The sequence below is a fragment of the Microcaecilia unicolor genome, chromosome 13 (genome assembly GCF_901765095.1).
Source record: "Microcaecilia unicolor chromosome 13, aMicUni1.1, whole genome shotgun sequence".
NCBI lineage: Eukaryota > Metazoa > Chordata > Amphibia > Gymnophiona > Siphonopidae > Microcaecilia > Microcaecilia unicolor.
Genome location: NC_044043.1, coordinates 102208865 through 102221342, shown reverse-complemented (window position 1 = coordinate 102221342; position 12478 = coordinate 102208865). Strand labels below are relative to the sequence as shown.

The window sequence follows — 12478 nt, the reverse complement described above, 5'->3', positions numbered from 1 at the left end:
TGTATATATTTAAAAAAAACTATTCAACTAAGGCCATTTTAAAGGCATTTCCATAAATATGTTGAAAACAGCATTTCAGCAGAAACAGGTTTTTATAAAATGGATCTCTTCATCTGTATATAAGTGCAAACGCTTGAATTTGAACAAGGTTCCTGTGACTGAGCAGAGGTGTTCTACAGATGGGGGTGGTGTTCGCATTCATACTTTCTAAATTATAATGCAAAAACACAAACCAATAGTGTTCAAAAGGAAGACGTATGAGCTAAATCATCCATTAAATCAAATCATGAATCTTCTGTGATGGGAAAAATTATTGTACGTGCTTACGTGAGACTCGAGCCTTAATGCAATGCAGCATTTACAGTGGCCAGGTTACAATCATTCAATAATGTAGAAAGATCCCGTCTTACGATATCATTAGACGCAAACTCCCCATTCGTTATCGTGATTGAAACCCAATGTCTGCAGGGTTCAAAACAGCCGGTGTAAATATATGCACCGAAATTCCCTGGGGTCGTTGTCAGAGCAGAAATACACATATACTTACTTTTCCAATGTATTTTCAAAATGAATGTGTGTGTTTCTGCTTTGAAAATGACCCCAGAAAATTTGCATCGAGCACGTTCTAAATTAGCTCCTCTGCTGCATGGCAGTGGGCTACAGGAAATATATTCTGCTTTCTCAGGATTTATATGGGCAAAAATGAAAAGTATTTCTGAAATATTAGGAATAAAATGCAGGTTTTAACAAACATATAATCGGTTTATATTTCAAAAGCTCTTCCCCCCCCCCCCCCCATTAGCTTTTGCAAAGAAAAGGTGAGAAATAAACAGGTGAATATGTAAACGGAGGATATCTGCATATGTTATCAGCATAACATAGCATTCAATGACGCTATCCCATGAACCTAAGTTAATCAGATAGTGATATGGACATTTTCCAGCTCTGCCTTGGATCTTCCCAGCACTGTCATGATTGTATCGGGGTGTCTGCGGTCATTTTCATTGCTGTTAATCAGCCAATATTGCTGCAGATCAGTGACTGGACCAGTCAGCAGCATTTATCCACATAACAGGTGCTGGTGTTTGAATAAGTTTCTTTTCAATATTGGCAGAAAATATTTTGCTTTTCAGCAGTTTAGAAGGGTAAATTATCAAGGTGTATTACTGCCACAGTGCGGGTTATTTGCCCCGCAACATAAGCATAAGTACATAAGTACGTAAGCACTGCCACGCTGGGAAAAGACCAAAGGTCCATCAAGCCCAGCACTCCATCTCCGACAGCGGCCAATCCAGGCCCCAAGAACCTAGCAAAATCCCAAAATTTAATAACGATCAATGGACTTTTCCTTCAGGAATCTGTCCAGGCCCCCTTTAAACTCAGCAAGGCCAGCTGCCGTCACTACATTAGCTTAAGGCACCAGAAGATACACAGTAATGAGATGCAACACATGCAAATGCATGCACAACACCTCATTATTATGCAAATGAATAACACAACTTGTGGAAGACTCCCATTAAGAATCTCTGGTACCATGTTGACCTGATCCCACTATACCCCAGGGATTTTGTAAGGGAGGCACAGGGGACCTATAGAAGGGATGGAGGGGGGGGGGCTTGTGAGTAAAAGGGGGGTCTTTGGGGTGAGTGAATTTGATTGGAGAGAACTTCCAAAAAGGGGGCTATTGATTGGGGATATCTTCTGGGGGGGGGCACATCAGGAGGGGGATATGGATTTGTGGGCACATTGGAAGGAGGGGTGTGTCAGACTTCTTTGCAATTTGGCTGGTCTCTTTCAGAAGTGGCTGGGAATGGGATTACTGGGCCATGGTTTAGTGTGAATAGAGCTGTAAGCGAGATTCATAGACCACAGGAGTGATTAATCTGCAGTGCTGAACTGCCACAGGTTAGTCTATCTCAGAGAAAGTTAAAAGTGGGGTAAAAGCCAGACTTTTACTGCACCTTTAATAACCATGTTTTTCTACAGCTGAGAAACAGCGCTTCGTATGAGCACAAGGCTTTACCTCCTGCACCTGTGATACTTCTGAATACAATCCCAGTTTTTTATTGAAGGGGGGGGGGGTGATTCATTTCATTTTATTTCAGTGGGTTGTCCTCTTTTTTTATTTATTTCATTTCAGTTTTAACTCTTGCCATCTCCAAATAGCAGTCCAACATTTGCAAATAGGACATGACCAACAGAATCCAAACAAAATAAGAAACGCATTTAACTTCATTTGTTTTTGTTTCATTGTGAAATGAATCCAGCCTGTTTCACTTCGTTATTCATTCAGTTTCCAAATAAATGCACATTGCTTTTCTCTTGACTAATGTGAGGTACTTAGAGAAAGCAACGAGATTACTGCAGGCTTTAATTCTTTCATTTTCATATTCAGTCAGTGTCCTGTGTTCACACATCAAAGCTTCTGCAGACCTTTTGCCAAAAATCCAAAGTCTTAGGCTATAAGTTGATGAAATTAAGCATTTTTCATTAGGTTTTGTTTGTTGTTTTGCTGTAAGGTATGTTCCATTTATATTTCTGAAATAGTGCTGTTATTCAATGTTCCTATGAAAGGTGAGTTACTGAGCGTTCAGTATCTTGGCATAATATACATTTTTATTAAACAAGTAGGAATAGAATTTATAAAGAAAACTGTTCAGACGGGCACAGTGAGCAGATTGGACTTTTCCCTCATGAATCTGCTAATATCTGTAAACGCAGAGGGACTGTAAATGTAAGTTGTACTAAACAGGATTTCTTTTCTGCATTGCCCTAGAGTGAAGTTTTCCCCGAGCCCTTGTTTACCTGGACCCGCGTGGGTGGCCGGTTACTAGATGGCAGTTCAGAGCACGATGGCAAGGAATTAATCCTGGAACGGGTCCCAGCGGAGCTCAATGGTTCCATGTACCGCTGCACTGCTCAGAACCCCCTGGGCTCCACGGACACTCACACCAGGCTTATCATCTTTGGTATGAATTAGTTTGGGATTGCAGTTGGCAATACCTCTTACGTCCCTTCTGGGAAAGCTGCTTCAAAATGAAAGGATGCACGAACGTGGGTGTTTGCCCATCTCTAATATCATCTGATTGTGTTGCCTGCCTATTCTGATATCCAACAAGGTTAAACCAACTAATTTTGGGAGTTAACTGGTAAAGTATCTGCTTTCATAAACTTTCCCCGAACCGACTGCCTAAATTTACCCTCCTGAATTCAGAAGGCGGACAAAGCTGGTGGGTAAGACAAGAGATGGCTCCAGGGTGTTTCTAGAAGAGGTCTTACCTGGGCATTAGTGCTAAAATTATCACTAACCCACCCGCCTACCTCCCACCCATTACCCTGGCCTAGGACAAAGGCCAACCTACACTTCCATAAGTGAAGAATTTCAGCTTCCATTTTAACGTGCTTGTTCTCCATTTAGTGGTAGCATATCACATCTTAAGGTTAACCCATGTTGATAAATTTCCCTCCTAAAGGAATGGAGTTCACTAACCTATCTTAAGGGTATAATATATGATATTCATCACTTAACATGCGTTAAACAGCAATATTGTAAAATATTACATTTATGATTATGATTTCTAGAGTTATCAACATGGACTCCCATTAAAGATGTGTTATTTTACTGTTATCCCCAGTTCTTAGGTCTCACTGCATAAAATGGGACCTGTGCTAAAATAGCCCGAGTTAGTGGTAAAATAGCCCATCTTAACAGTGGCCCACGTTGATAACTTCCCCCCTTAGTGTGAAGAGTTTCATTCTCTTGTATGGTATTGAGCTGGTATTGTGATGTCATAATGCCTCATTCCACCAACCTCATCAGTGATGTCACAATGGCTTCATTGGCTCATTCTGATATTGTGATGTCATAATGTCTCTTTCCACCAACCTCATCAGTGATGTCGCAATGGCTTGGCTGTCCTATACTTGACTCACTTTTATTACATACAGCAGTGATTTCCATTTCTAGAGACATTTCTTTTTCCTTTAATGAAGGGAAGAAGTTATCAACATGGGCTACTGTTAAAGATGTGTTATTTTACTGTTAACCACAGTTATTAGTAACTAGTCTCACTGCATAAAATGGGACCTGTGCTAAAACAGCACACATAATGGTTGCCCATGTTGATAACTTCCCCCCTTATTTTTTTCAGTGGGGAAGCTTCTAAACTCTCTGTAGAGAGCAAAACTAGATGTACATATACAATACCTGTGCAGGTGAGATTTTGCTGGGAAAGAGTATGCTTTTTTATTCTCTAGGAACACCTATTTAAAATGTGGCTAAAAGTATATCTCTTATCAAAAAACTTATTTTCTGATGAGCTGTTCCTTGAACTGTGACCTTTTGGGGAATAATTCTGATTCTTAGTCTGTTCTTACTAAACCTGAGAGACCAAATTTCAAAGCACATTTTATCTTTGTAAATTGGCCATCTGAAAATAGTGGGCAAACTCTGCTTGAGGACACGTGTAGTGTTAGCCATGTTTTAACAGGCATTTTTGGCGATTAAAGAAAGTTTAAGCCTGCGAAAGGGTTTAAAAATTCCTCCCCTCCCCCAGTAGTAGGCAACTTTTGAGAACATTTAGGGGTGTAATGTGTGTGTGACTTCCATCCAAACAGGTGCTCCCACTGAGGGCAGGGGGTTAGGTCTGGGGAGGTTCATCCAGTTTTCCTCACTTTCCCGTCTGCACAAAATAGCAGTGGTAGGTAACAGGCGTGGCAGCTTTCCGTGCCCGTCTTTGCGCTGCTTTTCAATGAGGAAGTCAGCGGATGGTCTGTTTAAAAATTAGCTTCAGCTACGCATGCTACAATGATGTGAATAATTAAGATTGAATGGTATATGAAGTATTATTAATCAACATCATATCTAAGCAATGTAGAATAAAAGGAAATGGAATTCCATTAACAAACAGAAAAAGTCAAGAGGCTGTTTGGAAAACTTTTTCCCATAAAGCATTCAGATAAGACTGAAGCCATTTAGCCTGTATAATGTAGCATATAAATATATCTATCTATCTATCTATCTATCTATCTATGTATTTGTTTTATAGAGAACCCTAATCTTCCACGAGGAACAGAGGATTCAAACGGTGAGTCCAGACCAGACCATCAGCATTGTCGTACCTGTGTTTATGACAACCCGTATAAAATTAGGCTCACAAAGATTTTTCATTTTGTATAATGAATTCATAGCCACCTACTTTCACATTTCTGGGTGGTTCACAGATACACATATAAAAGAATGAGGTTAAATCCTTGTATATGGCTTGCCGGTGCCCCCCCCCCCCCCCCCCCCCCCTTCTCACCTGTATTGACTATTTAACTATTTAACTAGAGCAAAAGAGGCAGCTCTAGAGGTCATTTATGTGATATTCAGAGCTGGCCGACAAATGTTATCTGGGTAACTGTGGCCAAACAATGTGTCTAATTAACTTCATAACGTATGTTCAGCTCAAACTATATTTGTCTGCTCAACTTTGCCCTATACGACTGGCTGAATGTCGGCTTCATACAGCATCAGTGGACTGAGTGTTCCTTTCATGCAGTCTTATACATCATGCATGTTCTTTCAGGTCACCAGTCCCGCCAGTGACTTCACATATGTGTCTGTCTGTGCACTGCTAAAGTCACAGAATAATGCTCATATGTTCCTCCGTGACAGCAAGATCTTAGTGGCTCCTTTCAGAACTGTGGACAAGGGACATTTTCGCTCCTTGCAGTTGGAAATAATTTGTAACTTAAAACTTTCGACTCTTGTGCCCAAACTTACTGACATTTGGCTCTTTCTGATTCCGTGGAAATGGTGGTCTTGTCGTGATCTGAAGCGCAGAGCAGTACCGATATTCGCTCTGCCATGATTAAAAGTCTGGGGATGTCCAAAGTACTACATCTATAATGTGTCTACAACAGGAGTGTAGCCAGACCTCGCGGTGGGAGGGAGCCAGAGCCTGAGGTGGGGGGGGGGGGCACATTTTGGGTATGCCGCCTCGCTGCCCTACCGTTCCCCACCCACTGCCCCAGCAAATACTTGGCTGGCGGAGGTCCCCAACCCCCCGCCAGCTGAAGCCTTCTCCAGCGCCGGTCTCCAGCCCTGCTCTGCTCTCTCTTCCCCTCATGTCCTGTATGCTCAGTTTCACTAAAAGAAGCATGCTGGACGTGAGGGGAAGATCAGCTGTTCAAAAATAACAATCCCAAAATAAATCCCTGGTACCAATCAAAATACAAAATATCCAAAAACCAGAGTACAATAGGGAGGAGTCAAAAATATAGATAGAATATTGACCAGACACTACCAATCTCTATAAAGAAATAATTTGTATAGTAATGGAGAGTTCTCAGAGTATAAACTCACCCAAGCGAGACTACACCAAAATGATTTATGTCTCTAAGGGTGGACAAGCTACTCAATCATAGAACTTCTCCGTGTTTTCTATTTTAATGTGTGAACAACAACACACCCGTGCTCTTTTCACCCAACTGGTTAATAACCTAATGTAGAAATATAAAAATTGTAGAAAAGTGTCTGAATCAATCAATCCTATCTTTAACTCCATCCAGCCTCATATCCTATATAATAAAACTCACCCTCAACGTTCTGAGAACATTGACGTCACTGTCAGGTCCTCCAGGCACTTCCTTCCGGTTCGAAGCCTTCATGGTGGTGAAGCCACCAAAAACACTGTGTTGGGGCCCCGCCCTCGCGTCAAACGTTATGACGTCGAGGGCGGAGCAATGGCGTCAGTGGCTTCACAACCAACGAAACAGCAGATTGAAGGTGGCGTGCCGAGGACCGCAACAATGGCGGACACTGCCTTCAGAATGCCGAAGGGGTGAGTAGGGAGGTTCGGAAGGAAACCGTGCTAGCGCCTGTTTCATTTCCGCAAGAAACGGGCATGTTTTACTAGTATATTCATAAAAGGTTGTTTTTATATATAAACCTCTATTATGTCTTCAATATTTATGGTAGCAATTGGGCACTTATCGTTATATGGTTAGTTGCTCCCCTCCTGGATATTCAATGTTGCATTTGGATGTGAGAGGAAGACAGAGCAGGGCAGGCAACATGGCGGCGCCGGAGACCGGCTCTGGACAATGCTTCAGCTGGCGGGGGTTGGGGACCCCCGCCAGCAAAACCAAGGGCCCAGAGGACATTTGGGGGGCCCAGGCTCCCATGGCCCCATCCACTGGTCTACAAGTATTTGAATACTGCAAGGAGGGAAAAATGGAATTCTCCCTTTGAGAAAGGCAGTTTACTGCTACACGCCATGTCACTTGGATTAATTTGTGCTTCACATGCACTTTTGCAGGTTTTTGGATTTCATGGTTTCAAAAGTTTTTGTTTCCTCGTGACTGTCCATAGAAAGACTGGGGGGGGGGGGGGGCGAGGGGAGGAGGGTCTGTGATTCCTCAGTGAAATATATGATGGCTGGCAAAAGCCTTCAATTCCCAACATGGAAGCAGGCTGAAGGTTTTCTTAAGGACCAACTGGTTCTCTTTATCTTCTGGTGTTCGGTTGGAGTAATAGTTATCTGATGGAACAGGACTTGTTCCTAATTTAAAGTGTTACCATTCATGACAAAGTCATGCCCCCATGTTTTGTTATCAGCATTTTAAGAACGGCACACCCTGTACGCCTTCTCGGCGTGTAGATATACAACAAGAGGTGTGTCTCCCATACATTTCTGGGGGGGTCAAATAACAAAAGATGATGGTCTTGCTAACTAGAGATTGTATTCTTTTGGGAGAACAACTCCAAAACACATGTAGACTATGTTGTTTTCTACGATGCTACCCCACGGTTTCTGCTTTATAGGATTTCTCTAGATGCTTCAGTGAGGTTTGTAAAGGTTGTGGGTTTCCTTTTGGTGTCCAACCACTCTGACTCTGACACATCTTTTCCCCTTTTGTTTAGGCTCGGTTTCCAGTCACAAAACTCACGGATTAGTTTGGACACTCCTCTTAACAGTGATACTGAAGGCTACGTGAAAACGGGACCTTCCCTTCATCCCTCTGCACAGCATTCTCCATCAATCTGTTTATGCTTTTATTTTTTAAAGTACTTTCAGTCTTGTTATCTGTGTCTTGGCATCCTTGGTCGAATAAATAAAATGACTTTCCCTCCCCCATGTACAATGATGTGTGGCCCTCACATTTTCTTAGAAGTTGGTACCAGATGTTCAAACATGAGTTTTATGCTTCTTTTTTTTTTGGGGGGGGGGGGGGGGGGTACTATGAAGACCAGTAGCGGGAATGGAAGTGGTTACGACAGACACAATGGACTACCTCCTTTGTACGCAAATCCCTTCATACATATTCATTGTGGGCTTGCTAAGCGTGATCCCAGCACTGGGCTGAGAACCACTAGACATGGTCATACAAGTTTGCAAAGTCTTATCCATGAACTGCCAACTGCGCCTGCTCCCCAAAACAGATGGCACCAAACCAAATCTTTCCTGCACTCAATATTTCAAAAACTATAACAATCCAGCCCTCTCTACTATGATACTCATCCATTTCTTATGAAGAGTGAGATTTCATTGAGCCTCTCCTTTGCACGTTGTGCAGCGGTGACACTAGGAAAGTTCTGGTAGCCACATTTACTGTAGAACAACAGAAATCCTGGTTAGGCAAGTTCTTCCCTCCAGGGTCAGCATCAAAGACCAGTTATAGGTTATTCAATTCCGTCACAGGTACTCAGAGAGATCAGGTTCACATTTAACGTTTCATATTTACTTATTGAACAGTGCTTCTCAATCCACTTCTTCAGCATGCCCATGATGAATATGAATGAGAGGGATTTGCATACAGTGGAAGTAGTCCATGCAAATTTATCTCATGCATATTCATTGTGGATACCATAACAACCCGACTAGCTAGGAGTCCTAGGACTGGGTTGAGAATTTCTGCAACAGGTTTTATACTCACTGGCCTTCTCTCATGTACTAAGTCTATCAACTCCCTTTCCACGATACTTGACAATGTTCCTCAGAAGCAGGCTCACATGTTCCTGCAGACGATTTTGTGCCCATCTGCAATGACACACTGCTCCCCTCAACAGATCCCCCTTTACAGCACCTGGCAGTAGCAAGTTTATGGTATATAGCTGTCTTGAGCATTTCAGGAGGGAAACAGAATAGCCTAATTTTATGGTGACTACATTTTTTTCACTCTGTTTTCTGCAGTTTGTTATAGGACGTGTTCAGCTTTTCAAATGAATATTTATTTTCTGGTAGCCAGAGACTCTTTTTAATGATGAAGATGGCTCCGATCCCATTGAGATGTGAGCTTAGCAGATCATTTCTCCCAGCTCTGTTTGGAGCCAGTGACAATCTGATGGAACCTGAATGAATTTCTCTGTAGTGAAGCCACAGAACTGAATGCCATTTTCAAGGGGGCTTTGAGGGGCAGCATTTTGGAATATTCATAATTGAGGTTTTCCTTTTATTCCTGCTGCCTATATCAATCACTTATTAGAAACATGTTATTTCTCTGCTCAGTAGTGTTTATGTAGAGAACAATAAATGGAATTAAAAATATTCTAATGGTTACTCATATGTACACGCCCCGTTCGATTATGCCCCTCATGGGGAACCTCTGTGTTTGTCCCATGCCTGTTTGAATCCCGTTTTTGATCCCACCACTTTCCATGGAAGAGCAATCTAGGCATCCACCAACTTCTCTGGGAAAATTATTTCCTGTTGATGTTTTTAAAAGTATAGAATATTTTCACTCAGTAAAACTTAAAAGAACTTATTATCAGGGTTGCCAGGTGGAAAATTTTTTTCCAGCCCACTGGAGCCCAAAAAACAGCCCAAAAACCGCCCAAACACAAACCCCGCCCCTGACACCCCCGCCCCCGCGTCATCACCCCCGCCCCCGCCGTCATCAACCCCGCCCCCGCCGTCACCGGCCCCGCCTCCCACGTCACCGGCACCGCCTCCCCGTCATCGGCCCCGCCTCTTACGTCATCGACCCCGCCTCCCCGTCATCGGCCCCGCCTCCCACGTCATCGGCCCGCCTCCCACGTCACTAACCCCGCCCAAAACGTCATTAACCCCACCCAAAAACGTCATTAACCCCGCCCCCCCGCGGCCGAAAAAAACCGCCCGAAGCACAAAAACCAGCCCAAAAAACCGCAACCCGCCGCGGGCAAAAATTGCCCGCGGCGGGTCGCGGAAAACCGCCCAATTGGGCGGTAAAACCGCCCACCTGGCAACACTGGTTGCCAGGTGGAAAATTTTTTTCCCACCCAAACCAGCTTAAATCCAGCCCAAAACCCGCCCAAACTCAAACCCCGCCCCTGACACCCCCACCCCCGTGTCATCACCCCGCCCCCGCCATCATCGGCCCTGCCTCCCCTGTCATCGGCCCAACCCACAACATCACTAACTCCGCCCAAAACGTCACTAACCCCGCCCCCGTGGCCGAAACAAACGCCAAAAAACCGCCCAAAACACAAAAAAGAAGCCCAAAAAACCGCAACCCGCCGCGGGCAAAAATTTCCTGCGGCGGGTCGCGGAAAACCGCCCAATTGGGCGGTAAAACCGCCCACCTGGCAACACTGCTTATTATGCTTTAAAGAAAAAGACTGGAGAGAGGGATAGACTGCATCAGGTGTCATTTACAACCCTAAAGACAACGGGAAATAACCTGTACAGAGTCACAGGTACAACCCTGCCCGCCTTTCTGGGCTGTCTGGACAGGCTATACTGGTCTTTATCTGCCATCGCGTACCATGTTATGTTACGTTACCATCAAATTCATTCAAAAGAATATATATAAGGCACTTACTGCATGTATTATCCAATCAAGAGCAAAAAAAAAAAAGGAAATTCTAAAAGCAAGAAAAAGTCAAAGTACTAAGGTCACTATTCAAGCAAAAAGGACTCCTGCTCATATCAACTCCAGAAATTGACACCTGATAACATTCATTCACAATTAATTCCAGTGACAACAGCAGAAAAAAACCTCAGAGTGAGACCAGCAGCAGAACAGAACTGAACTCACAGATAAAACAAAAAAACTTCACAGAAATGCAGTGTCCAACTTGCAAAGGTCCTTACTTCCTCCCACTTTATTTCTCAGGGTGAACTGATAAGTTTCAAAACTTTTGCAGCAACACAATCACCACCAAGCAATGGTAATATTAGCTTTTGTTTGAAGTCTCCAAGTTTCCCATGTCTCATACAATAATCCAAAACATGGAGCTTAGAGCAACCCCTTGATGAATATGCAAATTAAGTCCAAAAGTAGCAGATCCCTGCTTCTCTGCTCTCAACACATCTAATAGTCTTTTGCTGTAGAAATACCCACAATATTCTCTTAAAGCAATAATGCTGTCTTCTGTTCCCTTTTTTTTAAAAGGGCTCACTATTTCTCTGGTCTTTCTTCACACTTCCACTACTGCCTCAAGCTTATCAGCTTCTCATAAACCTCCGACAGCCCCTCCTTCATAGGATAGTTTCACTCTAACAATTCAGCACTATCTTCCACCCCACTGCTGGAAATGATAGGGAAATTCCAAGTTTCCAGTGCTTCTTCCTCAACAATTCTCTTCATGTCTCCATACTTTGGTGACTAGTCTGTTCCTAAGCAAGGTACATCCAAATAACAAAGTGTAAAACTAACTACAGTAATTAACAAGACATTATATTCCACCTCCACTTAACAAAATCAATATCAAACCATAATTTAATAAAGTAATACCATAAACATTAATAAATACCAAACTGCAGTAAAACAAAAAGTGGCCTTAGCGTGTGGGAATGACTCGTGTATGCACGCACTAAGGCCATTTGATCCACATGGATAAAATGACTGAGTTTTCAATTTTTTTTGAATTAATGGCCACATGTTAATTTTCCCATTAGGGCGTGAGCCCCTATAACCATCTACTTTGTAGGCATTAAGGATTCACATGCCAACCATGCGCTCATCAGCCCACAATGAAGTAGCTACACTAACCAATTAGCGTAGTGTATGCTTACCCTCCACCCCCTGCCCCGACCTTCAGATGCCAAAATTATCATAGAGGCCTGAGCAAAGCCAGCAGTAAGGCATTGTAAGCTGCGGTAAGGACCCATTAATGCTTACTGCAGCTTAGTAAAAGGACCCCCAAAGATAAGCAAAAGCGCATAAAAGTTCTAACTGTAAAAATCCTTTAAAAAAAGCAAAATTAAAACAACCAAGTAGATAATATCAACACAGAAACTGGTTAATCAGCTTACAGTAATCCACTGAACGTAAGTGCTGCCATACAGAGACATACCAATGCTCCATCAAGCCCATTAGTATCCTGACAATACAGGTCACAAGTACCTGGCAAGATCTCAGAAAAGATTTTACACTGTTTATCCTAGAAATAAGCAGTGGATTTTCCCAACTCCATCTTAATAATGGCATATGGACTTTTCTTTTAGGAAGTTAGCAAAACCTTTTTTAAAACCATGCTAAGCTAGCTGCTTTTACCACATTATCTAGC

At 42.9% G+C, this 12478-nt stretch overlaps 1 protein-coding gene across 4 annotated transcripts in view; it reads left to right on the top strand.

Moving 5' to 3' along the window:
* The window catches only part of IGSF21 (immunoglobin superfamily member 21), a 448408-nt gene extending 440285 nt beyond the window's left edge, over positions 1-8123 (top strand). For 3 of the 4 annotated variants that reach the window (XM_030222236.1, XM_030222238.1, XM_030222237.1), the window contains exons 8-10: positions 2777-2969; positions 5049-5087; positions 7910-8123. In XM_030222236.1, coding sequence (XP_030078096.1) covers positions 2777-2969; positions 5049-5087; positions 7910-7983 — 306 coding nt within the window. In that variant the 3' untranslated portion in view covers positions 7984-8123. The remainder of the gene's footprint in view (positions 1-2776; positions 2970-5048; positions 5088-7909) is intronic. The other variant, XM_030222239.1, reaches the window with a different exon arrangement.
* The last annotated feature ends 4355 nt before the right edge of the window (positions 8124-12478 follow it).